At 44.4% G+C, this 22742-nt stretch overlaps 1 protein-coding gene across 1 annotated transcript in view; it reads left to right on the forward strand.

Annotated features, from left to right (window-relative positions):
- The first annotated feature begins 112 nt into the window (after positions 1–112).
- Positions 113–22742, forward strand: part of UBE3B (ubiquitin protein ligase E3B) — a 41478-nt gene continuing 18848 nt past the window's right edge. Inside the window, exons 1-16 of the mRNA XM_016208757.2 lie at positions 113–418; positions 3891–3993; positions 5705–5886; positions 6035–6155; positions 7526–7585; positions 7760–7864; positions 9024–9120; positions 10356–10441; positions 11350–11432; positions 13907–14012; positions 14308–14428; positions 15369–15546; positions 17055–17221; positions 18381–18548; positions 20629–20800; positions 22162–22280. Of these exons, the coding sequence (XP_016064243.1) occupies positions 5726–5886; positions 6035–6155; positions 7526–7585; positions 7760–7864; positions 9024–9120; positions 10356–10441; positions 11350–11432; positions 13907–14012; positions 14308–14428; positions 15369–15546; positions 17055–17221; positions 18381–18548; positions 20629–20800; positions 22162–22280 (1744 nt within the window). The 5' untranslated portion in view covers positions 113–418; positions 3891–3993; positions 5705–5725. The remainder of the gene's footprint in view (positions 419–3890; positions 3994–5704; positions 5887–6034; positions 6156–7525; positions 7586–7759; positions 7865–9023; positions 9121–10355; positions 10442–11349; positions 11433–13906; positions 14013–14307; positions 14429–15368; positions 15547–17054; positions 17222–18380; positions 18549–20628; positions 20801–22161; positions 22281–22742) is intronic.

Below are 22742 nucleotides of genomic sequence, written 5' to 3' on the forward strand. Positions count from 1 at the left end.
GTGTGTATCCGACTTCCGCCCCGCAGAGGGCGCCTTCCTAAAGGATCCGTTGTACTCCTCGACATTGGCCGCGTTCTTTCCAACATGCCTGGCTGGAGTGGGTTACAGCTCCTCTCTGCTGGGTCAGGCATTTATCCCGCTCCGGAATGCTCCGCTCTTTCAGCTTCCAGAGGGGAGGAAAAGATTCAGGGAGGTTGTCATTCCCCGGCGGAGAAGCCCTGCGGAACTGTCGTTGGCCGGAACGGGAGAGCTGTTTCCCGGCGGAGCTCTGAGAAAGAACACCCCGGGGCAAGATGGCGGTGGAGTCTCGGTCGCTGCCCCGGGTCCGGCGGAGCTCAGGTGTATTGGGCTGAGGCGACAGTAGCTGCGGCTCCGACCCCGAGCGCGGGGGCCTCGAGCGGATAAAGGTCTACGGCCTGTGGGTAGCGAGTGTGAACACGGTCGTGGGTTCCCCGGGTGGTGGGGCCGGGGACTTTAAGGGAGGTAGCCCTGGGGCCGGGTCCCTGCCTCACCTGGTCTGAGGGGCAGGTGCTAGCGGCTGGCTTTCGCGCTTCAGGATGGTCTCTCCGTAGCCTTTTCCATCTCTTTTCACCTCTGGGGCCTTTATAAACGTACTAACGCTGGGTGAAAAAGGTTTGTTATTGTGGTTGTTGATGCCGAAGAAAGACGCCGGGGCTAAGGGAGTCACCGAGACTGGAGTTTGAATCCTGTTTTCTCGCTGTGTGGCCTTGGGTGAGTTTCCTCACCTCTGAGCCTCAACTTCCTCCTCTGTGAAATGGCGTAATTAGCTCGTTTCACAGAGGATGTTGTATAAGGCAAGGTTTAGTACCGTGCCAGACGCCCAGCTGTCAATTAAAGGAAGCTGGAGGTAATGATATAAGAAAAGCTTGTTCAAAATTTGACTCTAAGCCCCACTCGGCAGCCTTGCAGTCTCAGTGGGAGACTCTATGGATCTTGTGTGTTTCTTTTCCAAATAATTGCTTTGGAGTTAGACCTGAATTGAAATTCAGGAGCCTAGCGACCTCTGACAAGTCCTGTACCCTCTCTACGTTTCATTTTTCTCCCTGTGAAGGTGAGATTGATACTAGCACACACCTAGGTTGTGGTGGTCATTAAATCTGGCTGCCCAGCTGTTCCCACCATGTAAGGAGAATCCTTTGGGGCTCAGTCAGCAGTTGTTCAATCCTTTGAACAATAGTCTTTGGATTCTTTTGCGCTTTCATAGTTCCCCATGAAGTTGGTCTTATCCAGAAACAACTGATCTTGAGCTGGTTTCATGGGAATATTGAAGTAAAGGAGAGTCTGAGTCCTGTCTCTTCTATTAAAAAATCTTGGCTCTGACCCTTACTAATGGTCTAACCTGGGCTGTGGGAGATACTCACACAGGGTTGCTGTTCTTATTAGAGGAGATCAGTTAGGAAGGACTTGGCCCATAGTGGGTACTTAAGCAACGTGTTTTCCGTTTGCTTTTCATGTGATCTTAATTATCACCAAACTCTTGTTTCCTCATCTTCCCACCGATATCACTATTGTTTGCCTAAATGGATTGTAAGCTGCTTAAGGGCAAAACAGTAAAGCTTGCTTATATGCTATTCGTTTCCAGATGCTTTTGTTAATATTGTCTCATTTAATGCCAGTTACAGCATCATTGGGTAAATGTTTCATTTAATTCTTTCAGCAACCTAGGAAGTAGGTGCGTTACTAGTATTATCCTCAATTTTCAGATAAGTAAACTGAGGCCTAAAGAGGGTAAGTAACTTGGCCAAATGAGGTAGAATCAAAACTGAAAAAAACCAAGGACTACTCTGTCTGATCCAAAGCTTTTTCTGTTACACACAGCCTTTTCTTTGATTCTCAGTGGCACTTAGCAGCACAAGCACCTAATAAATACTTCACGGTGTGTTTTGTTTTATGGATAAGTTATAATAGACACAATATAGGTAGAGGAGGTGAATAAGAAAGAATTGAAAAGTGCAAAGTATAGATTATCATATGTTGTAAACAGAAACCAACATATAACATTGCTGAGGGGATGATAATCTCAAGGAAGGGATCTTATCCTGAGAGGCCCCCGGGGAAAAGTGGGAGTTTGAGGTACAGCAAGTCCTCAAATAACGTTTCATTCAGTGTCATTTCATTATAACATTGATGAGTGCTATAGGAACTTAACTCTTGTTTATATCAATTAGCCTATGGTTTCATTATATGCCATTTGCCCCAGTTCCAATAACCTATAGACAATGTTAACCAAGGACTTGCTGTAGTTTTATAGTCTTGCTAAGTCACAGTTTGTGTGCAGCCTCCTATTTTTTCTTTGGGATTAGACTCCCTCTCTCCTTCTTCCTCTCCCTCACATATGAGGGACTGTCAGCACGTTAAGGAAAGAGCATACCTCTGTGCTCATGGCTTGGGCCCAACTCTTGCAGCTCTTAGGAGCTTGAAGCTATTACCCAACCTAAACAGGGCCGGGGGTTAATTGCCCACGTGACAGGACTGGTGAATCCTAGTGCACCCAGGGATAGGAAAAAAAATCTAATGGGTGAGGAATGTAAGGGTCCCAACATTATTTCTTCCTCCCAGAACCTTAGTGAGCCTCTGCTGGAGACTGTTAAGAAAAGAAAAACATTGTGTCTATGAAAATAATACATGAGCCCTGGTCAGGTGGCTCAGCTGGTTGGAGCATCATCCCATACACAGAAAGGTGGTGGGTTCAGTCCCTGGTCGGGGCGTGTACAGGAGGCAACCGATGGATGTTTATCTATCTCTGTCTGTCTCTCTTCCTCCCCCTCCCTCCCTACTGCCTTCTCTAAAATCAACAAATGTATCCTCATGTGAGGATTTAAAAAATAATAATAATAATACATCAGACTTATTGACTGTGCTCTGTCAGCCACTTTAGTAGGTACTTGATGTATATCATATCATTTAGTCCTCATGATTGGCCTCTGAGCCATTTAACAGAGGAAGACAGGCTCTGAGACATCACCCTACAGTACATGGCAGAGCTAGAGAGTGCCTCTCAGTACTATGCTACCTCTCCATGAGCTTTCTATGGGAAACTTAGAAAACAGAGCAGTTAAAAAGCAGAATTTTCCACAGTTCAACTCTCTCAAAACAACCACCCTTATATAACATACTGGTGTGTTTTGCCCCAGTTTTGTATGTATGTGTGCACATGCATTTTTCTTTTTCATGTAATTGGAATTATACTGGTTCACACAATTTCTTAGGCATAATCATTTTTCAATATTGTTAAAAATGTCAAACATAATTTTCAGTGGCTTTTTTAACATTCTATCCCCTTTGTTATTCTTGCTTACATCACAAAGCATGTAAAGCTTTAACTCAGTAACTTCTTTGGTCTTATAGTTGACCCTTGAACAATGCAGGGGTTGGGGCACCGACCCCCTTGAGCAGTTGAAAATCCACATATAACTTTTGATTCCCCAAAACTGAACTACTAATAGCCTTACTGGAAACCTTACTGATGATGTAAACAATCGATTAACACATTTTTGTATGTTACATATATACTGTATTCTTACAATAAAGGAAGCTAGAGAAAAAAATGTTAAGAAAACCATGAGGAAAAGGAAATACATTTACAGTATTTATTGGAAAAAAATCCATGTGTAAGTGGACCCATGCTGTTCAAACCTGTGTTGTTCAAGGGTCAACTGTATTTTCAACCAATTCTCTTTAAACTGTGAGGACTGTGGAAATAAAGTTTAACATTTAGACCAGACATAACTAAAGAGAACATAGTGCTGTTTTTTAAACCAGATGCACTGTATTTATTACCTTTACTCAGTGAGGAAGATGTGTGATGCCCTACCTATAAAACTTAACTCTAAATCTGGATTTTTTTTTTTTCCTTCCGCTTCTGCCAGAGAAGACAAGCTCCTCTGAAGTGAGAAGCTGCCCTTGGCTGTGAGCCCTCTGCAAGATCACTAATGATCACTTGGCATTTCTGCGACACCGGCAGGTCCTTAGGTGAGCTCTCTGGACTTCCACTGCTGGGGCCAAAAGAGTGAATCATTCAGAAGAACACCCTCTGTCTGGTCTTCTCATCCTTCCTCCTGTGTTTTGAGAATTACTGATGAGAGGCACACGTGTTAGAAAAGACTTGTTGTTTGACAGATGTGAAACTGTTGAAAAGGGGCCACAGAGGTCCCTCAATATGTCGACGTGGGAGGAGCCTCCCATGTGCCTTTTATTCTTTTTTTTTTTTTATGTCTTTATTATACATTTCAGAGAGAGGAAGGGATAGGGAGAGAGAGTGATAGAAACATCAATAATGAGGGAGTCGTCATTGATCAGCTACCTCCTTCACTCCCCTGACTGGGGATTGAGCTTGCAACCCAGGCATGTGCCCTGACCAGGAATTGAACCTAGATCTCCTGGATCCTAGGTCGATGCTCAGCTGCTGAGCCATGCCCAGCCAGGCTAACCTTTTATTCTTGATGTTTTCATGTGGGTGCTGCTTTGAGTGAAGTAACCTAGTAAAGAGGTTACTAGAACTAACCTTCTTTTCTAGAAGTCTGGATTTATGAGTAATTCATTTCAGTGTTTTTGTGAGCTGGGCTGATTATGTATTTTGGATAGAATGACAAAGTTATCAGGCATCTAAAGAAATCATCTGTACAAGAGTTTCCATGGACCAGTACTGTGTGCTCTGGGCTGTGAGCCAAAGCCATCCCTTTGGGAAAAGAATTACTGGTGATTGAGATAAAAATGCATAGCCCTGGCCAGGTGGCTCCATTGGTTGGAGCATCATCCCATGCACCAAAAGTTTGCAGGTTTGATTCCTGGTCAGGGAACATACATGGGTTGTGAGTTCCATCTCTGGTTGTGGCTCGTATGAGAGGCAACCTATCAATGTTTCTCCTACATTGATGTTTCTCCTCTCTTTCCCTTCCTCTCTGTAAAAAAAAAAAACTTTTTAAAATCAATAAACATATCCTCAGGTGAGGATTTAAAGAAAAAAGTGTAATGGATAATTTAGAGCCTCTATCTAAAAGTACCAGTCAGTGATGGGAGCAGCTCTTCTCTAAACAACGGAATAAGTTGCACATAAAACAAACATTCACTTCAATGGATTGTCTTGCATCCTGGAATCATGTACCTTTAGCTTTTTTTAGTGTTAAAATGATCCTTTTAAAAAATAAAAGGCTTTTTTAGTGCTGGACACAAGGTAGGTACCAGTGAATATTTGTTGAATGAATGGATGAATGAAATAACAGTGACAGTAAATACTCATGTTTTGTTTTTCCCTCAAGTCTTGACTTGGCAAAATAAAAGTGGATAGCTTGGTGTTGGCTTCCTAGATATTGTGGACTGCTCCAGAAGATTCAAATATCTAGGAACCTTTGACTTAGAGGATGCCTGGTTTGCATTAGAGCTTTATGGATGAGATCAAGTCATGTTCTGTTCATTCGTTAAACAATTACAGAACCCAAACCCTATGCCAGGCTCTGTGCTCTCTCTCTTAAGAAAATGTAATTATTTAATACAGGAAAAAGCATCAATGCTCTTGGTGAGTTGCATGAAAAGAGCTGATAGGAATTTGGGACTTGTGCCAGGAGAGCAATTAGCACTCTGAAAGGTGCTGTCCACACCCCTGCCCACCGTTTGCTCTCGAACCCTTTCTATGCGTGTTTTTCATATAACGATCTACAGCAACTCCTTGCCGTTTTCCTTGCAGGGTTTGTGCAGGTTTGCAGTCATGTTCACCGTTTCTCAAACCTCGAGAGCATGGTTCATCGATAGGGCCCGTCAGGCTCGAGAGGAAAGGCTTGTGCAGAAGGAGCGGGAGCGGGCAGCCATCGGGATTCAGGCCCACTTCCGGAGTTTCCTCTGTCGGAGTCGACTGCAGAAAGCAATCAGGTGGGTGCCAGGAGCTCCTCAGCACGTTTTTCTCTTGCTCCCAGTTAACATCAAGAAAAGATGGCATTTTCTCTTACAGTTCTAAAAAGCCTTCCAGCTGCTGTGAGCTCCTAATTAAAAATGTCTCTTTTTACCCTTCCTCCCTTAGGAGAGAGATCGATGAGTTTTTTCAAGCAGATGACTCTGGGTCCAGTAAAAGAAGTGCACTTTGTATTTTTAAGATTGCCAGGAAACTGCTGTTCTTGTTCAAGATTAAAGAGGATAACGAGGTAGGGTACTAATAGCAAACATCCATCGTGCTTCCTGTCTGCCAGGGCTTTCATAAGTACTGAGCCATTTAGTCCTCACGGCCACTCTCAGGCAGCAGCTCACTGGTTCTCCCACATCCTGCCCTTTTGTCCTCTTGGGACCTGATTTGCAGGGGTTATGCTCAGTGCTTCTGGACCTCCTCACAATTCTTTTCTCATTGACTATCACAAGCACTTGTTGGACTCAGATGCATACAGGAGCCAGGCAGGTTAGGTAAATGAGTGAACGAAGCCATTGATGAGACAAAACATAATACAAGTCATAGTGAATGGCAGCTCACAGTGGTGTTGAGGACATCAGAGGGAGTGATGAGGTCTGAGGCACGTCCTTCCAGAGGGAACGGCCTCTACTCAGCTTCCGCCAGTGGTGGACTCTGATTTTTTTAAAGAGATGCTGGACTTCTTTATGCTCAGTTTTCTAATTTGTAAAAGTTGGTAGCTAATTTCAAATCCCTTTTAAATCCTACAAACCAAACAAAACATGCTGGTTGTGCCTTTGGGATTAGAATTAGCCCAGAAAATACAGTTCTAGGAAACAGCTAGTTATCTGTCACAGTACCAATGATACCATTGAGGAACGTCTCTGGGTGATCAAGGGTTACACGTTCATTGTTGCTAAGTCTCAGGTTGTGCCAGACCTTCTGCTAGGCATTGGGGCTCCAGAAAGAAGCAATACAGGCAAGGTCTCTACCCTAGAGAGCTCAGAACCCAGCAAGAAAGGGAGGGAGGATTACACTCAGTGAACACACGGCCACGGAGATGGAGACAGGCAGGCTTGGTGAGGTGATCCCCGTTTACAAAGGTGGAAACTAGTTCAGAGTGATGGGGCTACCACCCAGAACCACATCACTTTTAAGGGTGGATCCAGGGTTGATATTGCCACAGTGTAGTCTGGTGTCTGGCTTCCACTTTTCTTCTTTTTGCATTTCAAGATAAAATTGGTGAGGGAACAGCCTGTGAGGCAAAAGTCAGTATCCATGATGCTTACAAAATGGCAAATAGGAGAGCATGGTTTAGGAAATAGCTGCTAGTCCACAGGAATCCAAGCCCAGTCTGCCAGGTTGATTTTGTGTTTCAAAAGGAGCCCCAACCTGGGTTTTTGTATGAAATACACCAGTTCCTAAAATAAATGTAGGGCTAATTGAGCCAGTGGGCGGCCACCAGTTTGAGAGCCTTTCTTTCCCACATCTGTAAGAAGGAATTTAAAATGATCATGTGTATGAGTCTTCTGGCATAATGCCTATACATGCCAGGTGCCTACCCAGCATTTGCTTCTTTCCCATTTTTTATTAGCTGTGGGAACTTATAACCCCAATTCTGCCTTTTTGCAGAGATTTGAAAAGTTGTGTCGCTGCATCCTGAGCAGTATGGATGCTGAGAACGAACCCAAGGTAAATGGGATGGGTTTAGTGTTAAAATAAGTCTTATCAGCCACTTATTTGTCCATTGATCTTCACTGCCTTACCTGGCACTGGACCCAGCTAATTGGTCCATGCCACTAGCTAGAGCATATGCAATTTGATCCCTGTAAGTGCCCATTACATTTCTCTTTCTCCTGCTTATAGGTGTGGTATGTGTCCCTGGCTCTTTCCAAGGATCTCACCCTCTTATGGATTAAACAGATCAAGGACATTCTGTGGCATTGCTGTGAGTTTCTTGGGCAGCTCAAGGTAAAAACGAAACACTGTAAATATATCCTTATCATTTGGGGCCTTTAGTATATAGTTTCCAGGGCAGAGGCTTGGCAAGGACTTGGGTAGCAGCTGAGTGATGGAGCGAATGTCAGCAGAGCTCCCAGTGATCCATTCCCAGCCATCTCTCTTGAGGCAATGGTGAACGGCTCTCTTGGCCTTGCCTGGGCATCAAGCCACAACCCAGCTTGTCAGGCGAGGCAGGCATTATGGCACAGAGCAGTGGTCTTCTCTTGTATCTGCTTTTTGTGTCTGCATTCCACAACAGATTTCTCTTTGAGAAGAGGCACTTCTGCTTTGAAAAAATATATATATTTTTTAAGTTTATGCAAAGAATCACACATTCGGAAGAAAAAATACTGGATCTGGAGCAGGGAATATCTAAATTTAGTGCTGATTCTGCAGCTGATTTCTCATGTGCCCTTGAACAAGTCACTTTCCCTCTCTCATTCTCTGTGAGCATGGGGGTTTGAACTAAATGGTCCCCAGGGTCCTTTGCAGGTGTACATGCTAAAGGTCTCTGAGCCTAGACAGGCATCAGGCCTTTTCCCCAACCTGTTCTTGTGAAAGAATGTATAATAACAGCCAGTATTAAGTAGAGCTATCTTTATGCCCTGCACTGTTCCTAGTGCTTTATGTACATGAGTTGTTTATTCCTTACAACAGCCACACTATCCCTAGTCAGCAGATGAGGAAACTGAGGCACAGAAAGGTTAAGAAACTTGCCCAAGGTCACAGAGCTAGGAAGTGGCAAAGGCAGAAATCTGAACACAGGGTCCCTGTTATGCTCAATTGCATTCCCACTCTGTTGCTCACATGTACATATGAACATACATATGTTCCTAAATGCATGCAAAACCCTCAGGCCAGCACGCTGGGCACCTGTTTTCCAGGATCTCAATTCTCCATTTCCATGGATACTTAGATTCCATAGTCAATCACTCTTTGGTCAAAATTCATCATTTAACTCCTGAAAGTGGTCATTCCCCAAAATAAAAAGAAAAAGAAAAAGAATACTTAACCTTTAACCCTGACTTGCTTACTTGAGCCTGAGTACACTCAGAAAAGTAGTAGAATGGTTGCGTCACTGTCTGGGACCAGGGACGTGTGTCTTAATCTTACTCTTCATTGTTTCCAGCCTGAAATCTTACAAGACTCCAGACTCGTCACACTGTACCTCACGATGCTTGTCACCTTCACAGACACTTCAACATGGAAAATTCTCCGGGGGAAAGGTCTGTGGGACTTGCTTCAACATCTTCCCCAAATAGCAGAGCTTGGGCACCTTTTTGACTTTGTAAGAAGCATTTTTGCCATCACAGTCCTCGGGGAAGGCCCGAGACCGTACAGACAAAGGTTCCCTTGGCACTTCCCATCAGGTTTCACTGTCGTGTCCAGAATATGTTCAACATCATGTGTTACAGTTGCTCCCTTTTTGTAATTTATGTTAAAGTCATGGTCCTTTTGATCTTGTTTTTTATTACTCTCACAGCACCAAGTGATAATATTTGCTTATTAAGCCTTGTCATTTTATTTGGTGAGTCATTCGGCAGCAGATAATTCTTGTTGGCCATAAAATTTGCATTGTAATGCTCCCTCCTTCCCTGACTATTATACTTAGTTTTATGTTTTTCCTGCAGTCACTTCATTCATCCATTCAATAAATAGCCTACTGTATGCCATATACTGTGCAGGCACTGGAGATACAGAAGAGGTCACTGTCCTGGAGGGACTTTACCTGCTGAACTGCTGCTCACAGAGCTTAGAGTCTAGTGGGGAGACAGACATTAAACAGAAGTCACGTGCATACCCTCTATCACAATAGTGTGAGAAGCGGTGCTCGGAAGGAAGAGCACAAGAGAAATGAGTTTAGTGGGGCAGGGACAACCTTGCCATGCTCTGTGTAGGGCTCAGGCCTTACTGCAGAAGTGATGTCTGAGCTTAGAGCTGTGGGGAGAGTTAGAGTCACAGTGAAGAGGAGGGACAAAACTTGGAAAGCCAAGGAAGCTGTGTGTGCAGAGGCCCCAGGTCAGGAAGGAGGGGTTATTTTAAGGTGTTATTGTGGATTCTGGGGAGGATTTAAAACAGGGTGAGTTCTGGGCCCTGCCAAGACCTTATATCTCATTGGAGAGAAGAGGGGCCACAGGGAGCAGAAAGTGCCAGACACTTGGAGGGGATTGGAAAAAGTGCTCTAGTTGCTCATAGGCCAGGTGTTGCTTCTGGCTGGGGGAATGCTGGCCCCATCGCCTGAGACATGACACTTGAGCTGGGCCTTCCAGGAGAGAATTCAGATACGCAGCACCTCCGTGTACTCTGGTCCCAGACCTAGGGAGGTGGGAAGGCAAGCCAGAGAGCATCTCGTTTCCTGTGGCGCTGGGCCTGGGCCATGGCTTTCTGTCCCTCCTAAACAGTTCATGTTGTGGCCAGAGATTTGTGTTGTTTTTTTCCTCAGACTTTTTTCTTTCTTTAGGTGAGAGTCTTCGGCCAGCCATGAACCACATTTGTGCAAATATAATGGGACATCTCAATCAGCATGGATTTTATTCTGTGCTTCAGGTCTGTGACTCCATCCCCTAATGTGTGACCTTACCCCCTATTATGCAACCTCACTCTCCGCACCTGAACTTGGGTTTTTATGTTTGGTTTTGGCGTATCTAGTGCCCTCCTCACAGAAATGTTTTGTAGGAAGACTTTAATGCTCAGTGTCCTCTCCTCCCACCCCCTGCCTGAGTCACTTGCTGTTTGTGTAAAGGGAGGTAGTGGCCCTGGGATCCCTTTAATGTGCTATATTTTTGGCTGCAGGTGTAATCCAGTCACTTGAAATTGAAACTGAGGGAGGAGGCCTCAGGCTTGTTCCCTCTGGTTCCTTCTTGGTTGGTGCCTGGAATTAACTTTCTAGCTCTGTGTCCTCAAACAGCCTTCTGTCCACACTGCACCTTTTGTGCCAGCCCATATAGCCAAGGAATGGTCAGAAGCCTAATTGCTGTTTAGAAGGGCTTTGGAATTCTTGAATATGGGACGTAACATTGATTTAGCCCTTCCTTCTGCCTGGCACTGAGATGGGCTCTGTCCTGACGTGGCTTCATTTGCTCCTCGCCACAGCCCTGTGTGGTGGTGTGACGGCCACGGTCATACTGTCAGCAGTTCGTCTCAGTGCGAAGCATCTACTTGACACCATAACTTGGAACTGCTTCTCAAATCTAACCTGTCTTGAAATTTTAAGTCTGGTCTTTTTATCAGCCATTAATTTTTTTAACTGTTTATTGTTTAAAAAAATTAAACATATTTAAAGGTGAGAGGGTGGTATAATGAGCCTCCATACCCATTACTTTTCTCTCCCCTCGTTTTTAAAAAACATCCTAATGCAATTTTTTTTATCTGAGGCACTCATTTTACTTTTATGCTTCTTTTTCTTACAAACAAATGAATCATTGTTCCTTGACCAGTTGAAATGTTCTTTCCAGATATTGTTAACCCGTGGCCTGGCGAGACCCCGGCCTTGTCTGTCCAAAGGCACTTTAACTGCGGCCTTTTCTCTGGCGTTGCGGTAAGTAGGAAACCATCGCTGAGGGGCTGGCCTGCTCCTGGAGGCTTCCTCCTCTTGCTCCTCTCTTCTCTTGTTCCTCATGTTAAGTGTGGGTCAGCATTTATAGGAAGTACTGGTTTTAGTGGAAGGGCACATCTGTGACTGTGTCCCTGAGTATTTGCTTTCAGTCAGTCAGGGGCCAAAATAAAGGCCAGAGAGGATGTGATATTTCCATCAGTTAAGAGATGTACAGTATGTAAGATGCTAAATATTTCCTAATAAAAATTACACAGTTCTGAAAACCACCAAGTATAAAAAACTGTGCATATTAACACATCTAGAACATTCTTAAACTATTGAGAGGAACACTAATTTAGGGAGATGTTAGTAAGATAACTTGATAATCTTAATCCCCAAGATAATAATAACCTGGTCAGACAGCTTGGTAAAGCTCCCTGCTCTGCCTCCTCCTGCTGACCCACAGTGCACCTTAGCACTGAAAGCTTCGGCGAGTCCTGCAATAGCAAGAGTCTTTGGGCTCGTGTAACCTGATGTGGCCCCAGACACATCTGAATGTGGAATACCCTTGCCCAATGTTTAGATGGTGGAGTATGTCTATGAATATCCCACTTAATCATTTCTATAGAATACCAATTTGGAAAATGATGGTCTAGAGCAGGGGTGGGGAACCTTTTTTCTGCCAAGGGCCATTTGGATATTTATAGCATTTACAGGCCGTATAAAATTATCAACTTAAAAATCAGCTATGAAAAAAACTCATGGAATTATTGAATTTCGAGTCCTGCCTGCAGTTGCCTTGGCAGGACCAGACCAAATGATTTTGCCGGGCATATATGGCCTGTGGGCCGGATGTTCCTCACCCCCCCTGCTCTAACCACTGAGCACACCTGCCAAGGCTGGATGAGCCACATTTTAAGTGCTCAGGAGCCACATGTGGCCAGTGGCTAGTATATTTTACAGCACACCACTAGAAGCTAGACCCTCATCACAGAGGAATAGCATTAACCAGTTATGCTGAAATTAGTTATAGGATTAGAACAAATCATCTAGCAAACAATCATACTTCCTTCACACTTTGAAAGAAGTTACCTAGAGGTGTATTTAATGAGTCATAACATCTAGGTACAAACAGGTTTTCCTAGTAGCAGATGTACTGCAGTTACCTTTCCTGAATCACCTTCTGGGGCAGCTCGTTTCAGCAGAATCGCCCACTCTCTTCTGTCAGAGGCAGTGAAGGTCGACACACAGATGCCTGGGCTCTGGAGTTCAGGAGCAGTTCTGCTGCTGCCTCCGTCTCCTGAGAGCACAAATCTTTTTTTCCATTCCAGCATCCTCCATGATATGGTTGTAATTACACAATGTGTGTAATTCACATTGTGATTTACCAAGAGGATCACATCGGATCATTCCACCACATTTCTTCTTTAAGAATTGAACAGCATCCATTATTTTAGGTGTTATTCTATGTGTCACAATCCAGTGACTCACTTCTAAAGGCCAAGCTGCTTGAAAGCCTTTTTCTTAAAAAGTACACCTTTCTCCCCCTCCGAGTATTTGTATGCAATTGAACACGACCAGGACCTTTTAAAACAAGATATTCAGTTGTTTTGTCATTCAGGGATATACTACTGAAAGTATATAAAATCTATAAGTGATAACATTTAGACATGATCACCAAATCCTATAATACAGATAGCTAATGTTCATGGGTCACACATTGTTTTAAGACGTCTACACATATTAACTGACTCCTTACCACATTCTCTTATCTCCATTTTATAGATGAGGAAACTAAGGCCCAGAGAGGTTAAGCCACTTGTCGTTGGTAACACAGCAGCAAGTAAAAGGGCCAAGAATTAAACTCAGGCCATCTGACTCCAGAGCCCACACTCATTATTCATTTTTTTTGCTTCACATGTTGGACACGTTTTTGTACTCTAAAAACTATAAATTTCTTTAAGTAATGGTACATGGGAACCTTCCCAAACTCATCCTGTTTGACTTATTATCCAGGCCCCCTGTTTATCCAGGTACATGTACCTGCTGGCCCTGGTTCTGTTTTTACCTGTGTGCTGTCCTGCTCCCTGGTTGCAGCGTGAGCACTCTGTTGGCTGAGACGATGCGTTAAACTTCTTTTACCCTCCTCCCCTGCTGTGCGTAACAGAATGGATGTGTGCCCTGTTAAAGTACAGCTAGCAGTGCATTTGTCAGGATGAGGGGGCTTAAAGAGCAACCACTACAAGTAGGCTAAAGAAAGATTTCAATGACCTCATGTCAGTAAAACTTCAAAACTGACTTTTCATAGCTGTGTCCCATGACTGTACTATCATTGACTCAACCATTCCTTTAGTGAATGTCCCCATTTTCAGTCTCTAGTTTTTCTAGAAGTCCTGGGCAGCATAATTTCAAGAGATTTGGGGGCATTGGTAGGTTCACATGCAAACCTGTCTGAGTAAGGCGATCTATCCGTCTAGCCCTGTGATTGCTGCACAGTTTTCAGACAATCTGATCCGGCCATTCCTCATCCACATCATGTCTGTGCCAGCTCTTGTGACTCATCTCAGCACAGTGACCCCTGAGGTAAGTGGGCTCTGTGAGTTTCCCCAATTCTATTTTTGCCTTAGAAATTAGAACGTAAAATGTTTCCTCTGTTAATTCCCACCTCTTCCCTGATTTTTATTCTACATCAGCAGCCACTGTAGACACACTTTTGTTAGTAGCCCAAAGAAACAGGTTCTCATCTTTGTTCATTTTCTTCTTGGTGATCAATAGCATGTTTGGCTACTGGGGGATGATCTGTAGGTGGTCAAGTTTATGCTGTAATGGGAAACTCTTCCTGTCAGCTTCCGCTTTAACAGTCTGCAATTGTTTGCAGCGCCTCACTGTTTTAGAATCTCATGACATGCTTCGTAAATTCATCACATTTTTAAGAGATAAAGATCGATGCCGTGATGTCTGTGAAAGTTTAGAAGGATGCCATACGCTGTGTCTGATGGGTGAGTATCTGTGGTGGGAGAGTGATTGTGTTCTGGGCATCAGGAAAAGCCCAAGTGTTTTTCTGGAGATCACGAGCTGTTTTTAGTAACAATTAGAAGTGCTTACAATAAAAAAAACATGTAATCAGTAGACAGTTAAAATAGGCTTGTAAAATTGAAAATAGCATGGGAAATAGATCAACTGGGCAAACTGCTTGAATGACTGTAAATGAATGTTAAATTTCAGCCCTTAGCTTCCTGGCAGCCAAGGGAAAATGGGAAAGTGATGAGTTGCCTGGATAATTCTTATCTTTGGGAGAAGGGAGGGCTCAGTTGGGTAGGGCCTAGAGTAGAGTAGGACCTGCATCATTTTTACTACGTTTTCATTGTAGATAAAAGGGTTTGTGGATAGAAGGATTTGAAAACAGTAGACCTACAGTTCTCGCTGCCTCATTTATTTCACATAGAAAAGGGTTCTTGGGGCTAAATTTTAAGGGAGTCCTCACACAAGGCATGTTAAATAACTTTGGCGAACTTCGAATAACTGGTTTCCCAGGAAATTCAGATATTTTTCAAAAGGTCATTTCTCGTTAACCATTGGTTTTCGAATGTTAGTGTAATATTAAAATATCACTTGCCCTTTGTGCCAGACATTCTACATGTTACTTTAGACATCAAGAGTGGGGGTTGTTATTCCAGTCTTACAGATGAGCAAACAAGGTTCGAAAGGTGGGTTGAGGGTCATACAGTTGGTCTGTGGCAGAGCCAGGATTGGAAGCCAGGTCAGCCTAGTTCTTAGCCCTGCACTGCACTGCAGCCCCAACACTGACAAATGCCCCTCTGTGTGGAATTCCTTCTTGCACGTAGATGTGGCTGCCTGAGCCCCAGGTAGAGAGCAGGGCTGGGAGGTGACGAAGCGTGTCTGCCTGGGCGCAGTGCACTCAGTCTTATCCCTTTGCAGGCAACCTCTTGCACTTGGGCTCCCTCAGCCCCAGAGTGTTAGAGGAGGAGACGGATGGGTTTGTGAGTTTGCTCACCCAGATGCTGTGCTACTGTCAGAAGTACGTGTCCCAGAAGAAATCCAACCTGACCCACTGGCACCCTGTCCTCGGCTGGTTCTCCCAATCTGTGGATTATGGGTGAGTCCTGGTGGCAAATCCTGTCTTTCCTGCCTCCTCCTGCCTCTCTCCCACCACCTTTCCTTTCTTTCTCTATTTTAGCTTATGCTGTTCTGTTTCTTATTACAAAAGTAATATATAGTCATTGTATAAAATATAGATATGAACAAAAGGGAATAAAAACCATCTCCTAACACTACTATGCTAAGACAATCCTTGTGCACATCCTTTCTTTCTTTCCTACCAGTTTTTTTCACAAAACGAGATCATATTAATTTGTATTTCGTTCTTTTCATGTAGTAAATATGAACTTTATCTATTAATATTTTCTTTGTCAATATGATTTTGTTGATTGCCTAGACTGTCATATTTTGGAGAAACTAAATAAGGCACATAATTTAAAGGGAATAGAAGTCACCCCAGATCCTTCTCAAGAGGTGGAATATAAATTGTAAAATTTTTAATCAAGAACGCAAAAAAACATTTAAAAAACACTCACTAGACTAGAAAGAAGATGGCGATGAAGCAAGGTGGCGCTACCAATTTAAAATGTTTACCCTGGGCCGAGACAAAGCAGGTCTCAGGGTCTAAGGCTGCTGAGCTGCTTATCTGTTTTCCTGTTCGCATATCTGCCTGAGGCCTGGGATCCCTGCTGAGTGTTCTTGAGGCAGAAACCCAGGGCCAGGGAAGGAAATCCCTGGGTTTTCTCCCTTTTCCTTATACCTGAGTGACATCCTGTTAAAAAGACTGATTGCCAGCTGGCGACCAGTGTGCTGCTGGAGACTGAAGATGGCGGAGTGTGTGTGTTGGGCATCGGGATATTGTGGCAGAGGGTGGGCAGACTAGCACCAGCTGAACAGCCTGGTCCCAGCTGCCCTCCAGTTCTCTGGAGGGACGTTGGACAAGTCACTTCACCTCACTTTTCTCATCTGAAATATGGGGGTAGGGGTGTCTCAAATGAGATTGTGTCAGAGCCTGCCGCAGGCCCGGCCCATGCTCAGTGAGACCATTATAGGGTCTTGAGCAAGGGGGTGATGAAGGCAGATCTCAGGGTATGAGTGATGCTGGGGTGCAGTGCGAAGTGAAGAAAGGGGCACTTGAAGGCAATGGGGCTCTGAGGAGACTGGAGAGTCAGTGAGGTTTGTGGGCCGGGCCTGCAGCTTACTGTGAAGAGGAGGACAGCACAGCAGGCGTGAGATGGCTTTGTCAACTGAGTGGTAAACAGGATGGAATTAGGATGAAGAGCAGGTAAAGGGTGGCTGTGACATGTTAGCTTGGGGACCTAGGGAAAGCAGTAGTCCTGCTGGCAGCACAGGAAGTCTGGGTGGAGTGACGGAAGAGAAAGAGGCCAGGCCTCAGCTGCAATTTGTGGGTCCCCTTTTTAAATAGTTATTATTAACTTATTGACCATGTCAAGTGGTAGACCGTAGCTATACTTCCAGGTGGAAGGCCCCTTATGGAGCCGCATGGGCTGTCCCTGGCCATTTGCCAGGTGGAACTGACACACGTGGTCTTCTTTTCTCTCCTAGCCTTAACGAGTCAATGCCCTTAGTCACCAGACAGCTGCAGTTCCTGTGGGGGGTGCCTCTGATCCGTATCTTCTTCAGTGACATCCTGAGCAAGAAGCTGCTGGAGAACCAGGAGCCGGTGGCCCACGTGCAGCCTACCTCCCCACAGAACGTGCTTCCAATGAAGAGTGAGTGGCTGGAGCAGACCTGGCCCGTGGCTCTGTTGGGTGGAAGTGCAGCTTCTTAGTGTTCCAGGGTGCCTGTCCCCTCTGTTCCGTGACGCTCTACCTTCTCCCACAAAAATTTGAGACTGCTTAAATCAATTTTATATTTAGCAAAACAGACAGTCCTTAGGAATAGAAAACGAGGACCTGAGAAATAGAAATAGAAATAGGTGAACAAAATCAAGGTCATGTACAGAGAATGTCCACTGATAAATGTTCCACGAGGCCACTGTGGTTTTCTCTGAACTTCCACTTGGCTCTGAATTTCTAGTAGCCAAAATGAAAAGGGACTTGGGACCCTTCCTTCTCATAAATAGGAGAACCTGTTTCTTGGGGGAAATTGAGCTGCTCTGAGTTCCTAATCATAAAAGAAATCTCCCATGTGGGACTCCTGATAAGGGGGACACTGGGTACTGACCCGGCTACCAGCTTAGCAGTGTCCCCACCACAGAACTGATAATGTTTTCTATGGAAAAGTTTCTTGTTTCCCGATCTGGTGAAAGTTAGGGAAATGCCATTCACACATAATTCAGTGGAATTACCTGCCAGCAGCCGATTTCCAGGTTCAGGTGGCTTTTCCTCTGCCAGCCACTGTGCTGCAAAGTCCCATCTTGTAGCTATCAGTGAGCATGGGCTCAGCGAATAGAACTTCAGCAGGATGTAAATGGGAAGCTTTAAAACAAAAGTAGAGTACAGCCCCAAGCTGAATATCAGTACTTGAGGTTGACACCCCTTCCATCTAAAAGCACAGAAAGTTGGGGATCAACCATGTCCCCCGAATTTCCCCCGCTTCCCCTAATACAGTCCTCGGAATTTTTACCTTTGTGGGTTCTGAAGTTAAGTGGTACAGTAAAAGGGTCCCATGTAAGAACCAGATTGCCTGGCTGCTTCTCAGAAATTTTCTGATTCTGAAGCCTTCTTTGGGTTTTACCTAAAAACCTGTTGTTAATGTGTTTCTAATTTATCCCAAAGAGATGACTTGGATCAAGCAGCAGCCCCACCGTCTGGCTGTGGCTGTAAATTAGGAGTTTTGTTGAAATGCTCTTCCCTTTCCAGGGTGGAACCTGGCAGATGGCTGAACTTCGAGCTTCCGTTCACATGTTCCTTCTTCTCTCACTGTCAGATCTCCTGAAGCGTGCGTTTCAGAAGTCGGCATCAGTGCGGAACATCCTCAAGCCTGTCGGGGGAAAACGCGTGGACTCTGCGGAGGTGCAGAAGGTTTGCAACATCTGTGTCCTCTACCAGACCTCACTGACAACCCTGACCCAGATCCGGCTGCAGATACTAACAGGTGTGGAGCCTGAGGCATCTTCCTCTGTCACTCACATTTGGCCGATGGTTTTGCTTGGAACAAGTTGATTTTCTTTCGGCTTCCTTGAAGGAGGGTATTTTGGGGCCATTCTTAGAGTCCCATTAGTTCAACAGCTCAAACTAATCTCAATCCTGGCACTTCCAGATTGTTCCTGTGACCAGACTCTTTATTTTCATTATGAAGTAAAATTTGCTTTTAAAAAGTTACTACTTTTTCTGAACAGAAAACTAGAAAAGACAAGGAAGCAGAAAAAAGAAAACTTAAGCCGCTCTTAATCCCACAATCCAGACACAACTACTTGTGCCTGAGCGTGCTGCTTGTATGTATATTTAGGTTGAAATCTGTAGTTTTATCTTTCCTTTTCCGTTAGTCACCTTATAAGCATTTTATCATGTCGAAAATTCTTCAAGAGCTTCATTTATATAGGCTGCATAATATGTCATTGCATGGATATGCCCAACATTTTCCTTTAGCTGAGTGAGGAGGAAAGTCCCCTCTGTGAGCAAAGAATTGGGCATCAGGAGCCGCTAAGTGGCAGTGCAGGAGTTCTGATGAGTTGCTGTCATGAGGACAAGAAGCCTGTAAGCCGTGAAGCTGTTTACTGCATAAAGGATTAAGAATTCCTCTGCTGCATTGTATAAGTTGGTGCTGCTTCTCCCTTTCACACTCAAGGCTTCATCTTCACGTGTCCACAGAGCACCTGTGTGTGCTGGGCAAGGCTACAGAGGTGAATAGGACGGCCACTCTCTGTGTCCCCAAGGGGATTATAATCTAGAAGGTGGAGACCAATCATCAGCAAGGGGAAAATATATTTAACTTAATGATGGGCACTATGACAGTAAAGATAATGAGAGTGTTGGCTTGGCCTAGAGCAGGGTTTCTGAGCCTCAGCATGGTTGACACTTTGGGCGAGGTGATTCTTTGTTGTGGGAGCCTCCCCGTCCATTGTAGGATGTTTAGCATCCCCTGGCCCCTACCCACCTTCCCCTGCCCTCTAGTTGTGACAACTGTACCTGTCTCCAGACATTAGCAAATCCCCCTGGGGGCCAAAATCATCCCTGGCTGAGAAGAGCTGAACCAGTGTAGTGATGGAGAAGGAAGCAGGATTTATCGACATGTTTCAAAGGTACATTGGATCTGGAGGAGTGGGGCCTAAAAGTTTCAGAGAGGATTCCAGAGTTTTGGCCCCAGCAGCAGTGAGGATGGTGGTGCCATTTGCCGACCAGGGGATGACCGGCTGGGGCAGGGCTTGTGGGACTTGGAGAGTTCTGTTTTGGCTGTGATGAGTTTAAAGTGCCTGCTGGACCTGCAGTGGAGGTTCCAAGCAGTCATTTGACAGTACTCCATTGAGGCATGAAAAAGGGATGGCCTTGGGCCTAGGGCAGTTTCCCTGAGGAGAGTGCAGAGGGAGAAGAGAAGGGGCCCAGACAGGCCTGAGCACCCCAGCACTCACTATGAGGGCTTGGGAAGCATATTGAACTAGATGCTTTTGCTGCCTGTGTTCACCTTTTTAAAGATGACCATAAATTTAAGCATCCCCCATTGTCCCAATATAAGAATCCAAAAAGAAGTTTTTTGGCCAATTTGAAGGTGTATACTTTTAAGAATGATGATAAACTAGTTTAAAAGTGTCTGTATAATATCCAATCTATTAGTTTGTCTATGTACACATTAGATTATAGACAATATACTAATTTTTAAAATACTGCTGTTTTTCTGCTCTCAAAATCTTACTGGCTGTGTGATTTTGAGCCAGTTAACCTCTCTGATCTTCACTTCCCCACTCCAAAAATGGAGGTAACATTGGGTTTCACATTGAAAAGAAGATAATACGTATAAAGTACCTGGAATAGTACCTGGCACATAGATAATAAGCACCCATTACATGTTTGCCATTAGCATGATTCTCATGGTGATGATGATTTCTTAGTAATTGCACCTTGTTTCTCTCACACACTGAATGGTCACTACTAGGTGTGTTTTGTTTTCCTGGTGGGTATGGAAATAATGGACCAGATGGAGCCCCCGCCTGAAGCTTGGGTTTCTCTATCCTTTCCAGGTCTCACTTACCTTGATGACCTGCTGCCCAAACTGTGGGCATTTATCTGTGAGCTGGGGCCCCACGGCGGGTTAAAGCTCTTCTTGGAATGCCTCAGCAACGACACCGAAGAGTCCAAGCAGCTCTTGGCCATGCTGATGCTGTTCTGTGACTGTTCCCGGCACCTCATCACGTAGGTTGACTGCTGTGGTCCTGAGCTCCTTTCCTAGAATGTGGAGAAACCCAAGTTACAGTATCAGTAAGGAAGCGGTTACTGATGTGATTACTGCTCGCCTTTGGGCCCACAACTTGCTTTCATAAATAACGTTTTAAAAGCATTAGATGAGGAAGCATTTATAGAGTACGGGGCATGTCGTAGGGGTTCAGCAGTTGTTAGTTCCCATCCTCGGAGCTTCGTCAGTACCACTGCCTGTGAGCTTTGGGGTTTCCTGTGTCTGGGTCCAAATTACTTTGGCCATTTACGCACTGTCTCGGGTAGTTTACTAGAAAACTTCAGAGCCACGGAGCCAATGTGCAAAACTTGGCTCTGCCGCTTACTGAGGTGCACTGAGTAAATGAGAAAGGGAATGTCAAGTGCTTAGTACAGTGCGTGGTGCAGAGTGAGAAATGAACAAGTGTTAGCCCCATTCAGCCCCTCCTTTAAGCTAACGTGTCTGCTGTGTATCTGGTATTTTCATTCCACTTTTCCCCTAAAGGGCCGTGAAGAATTGTAAGATAGGATGGATCTCCGGCAGTTATGTTCAGGCTAGAAGATGTTGGCAGGAGGGGATCAGGGACTTGTAGATGGCAGTCTGGGTAAGAATCATGGAGGGAAGGCTCAGTGAGCAGTTGGAGGCAAGAGCAGGGGTCTGTAGCTGCCAGTGCAGATACCCTGAGCTGCTGGGTCCAGGGTGACCCAAAAGTGAATCATGTTCTAAAGTGAATGGAGCAGGGTTAGGATATTTTCAGATAGAGCTGTATCTTAAATGGTTTATTTATTCATATATTCTTCCAGACAGTATTCATTTACTCATAAGTACTTCTCAAGAACCTGCCTACTAAGTGCCACTAGTTTCTGTTGTAGATGCCAAATAAGAGACCACAGCTTCCCTCAGCAGACACAGACTCCCAGTCAAGATTCCTTGATATTCAAGCATGATTTCTGGCCCAAATTAAAGTGTCACAATCAAATCCCTCTAAGTAAAAGAAATATAGAGTGGAGCTTATTGTTTTTTCTTAATTGTATTTTTAATTTTTTACTATGGACAATTTCAAGTCAATAGAATATAGTACAGTGAACCCTCATGTGCCCATCACCAGCTTCCGCAGTTAACTCATGATCAGTCTTGCTTCATCTGTACCCCCACCCACTCTCCTCTCCCTCATTATTTGAAGCAAATTCTAGACATTTATTACTTTACCTATAAATTTTACAGTCAGTATCTAAAAGATAGAACTTATTTCTTAACCTTATTTTGTCTTCTAAGAAGGACAGATCTCATTTTTTCCCCTTTTCTCAGTGGACATTTGTGAATAATTTTCTGTCTGATTTAGGATCCTTGATGACATTGAAGTTTATGAAGAACAAATTTCATTCAAACTGGAAGAGCTGGTCACCATCTCCTCTTTTCTGAATTCCTTCGTGTTTAAGATGATCTGGGATGGAATCGTAGGTAAGGTAAAGATGGCGGCCATCGTTCAGTTGATGCTACGGGCTGGGAGGCCAGAGTCAGTAACAACAGCCACTTCTTCACCTTATTGTCTATCAGCGTTAACTGAAAATGCACATTTCTTTGCCTAATTAGAAGTTTTCTCTCTTCACTCCCTGTGACCACTTAAGACAGTGGTGTGATTAAAGAAGTCTGGTTCTCCCATGTGCTTCTGAAGATTTGCTTGCGATAGGAATTATTAGTGATGATAAATTTTGCCCCAAATCTCCTTTTGATTCTTTGAGTTGATTTTTATCTTTGAGAAGATAAAATGTGGGCCAGCTAACATCTCATATTGGAGTCCACCTCCTGATGTGTTTCTAGTGGTTCAGTACAAAGCCCCTTAGGTTAAAAAGGTCCTTGGATGACATACTAGTGGGAGGCAGCGTGAGTGATTGTGCCTAAAAGATACTCAGGTCCTATAGA

This window comes from Miniopterus natalensis, chromosome 20, assembly GCF_054644295.1.
Source record: "Miniopterus natalensis isolate mMinNat1 chromosome 20, mMinNat1.hap1, whole genome shotgun sequence".
Taxonomy (NCBI): Eukaryota; Metazoa; Chordata; class Mammalia; order Chiroptera; family Miniopteridae; genus Miniopterus; species Miniopterus natalensis.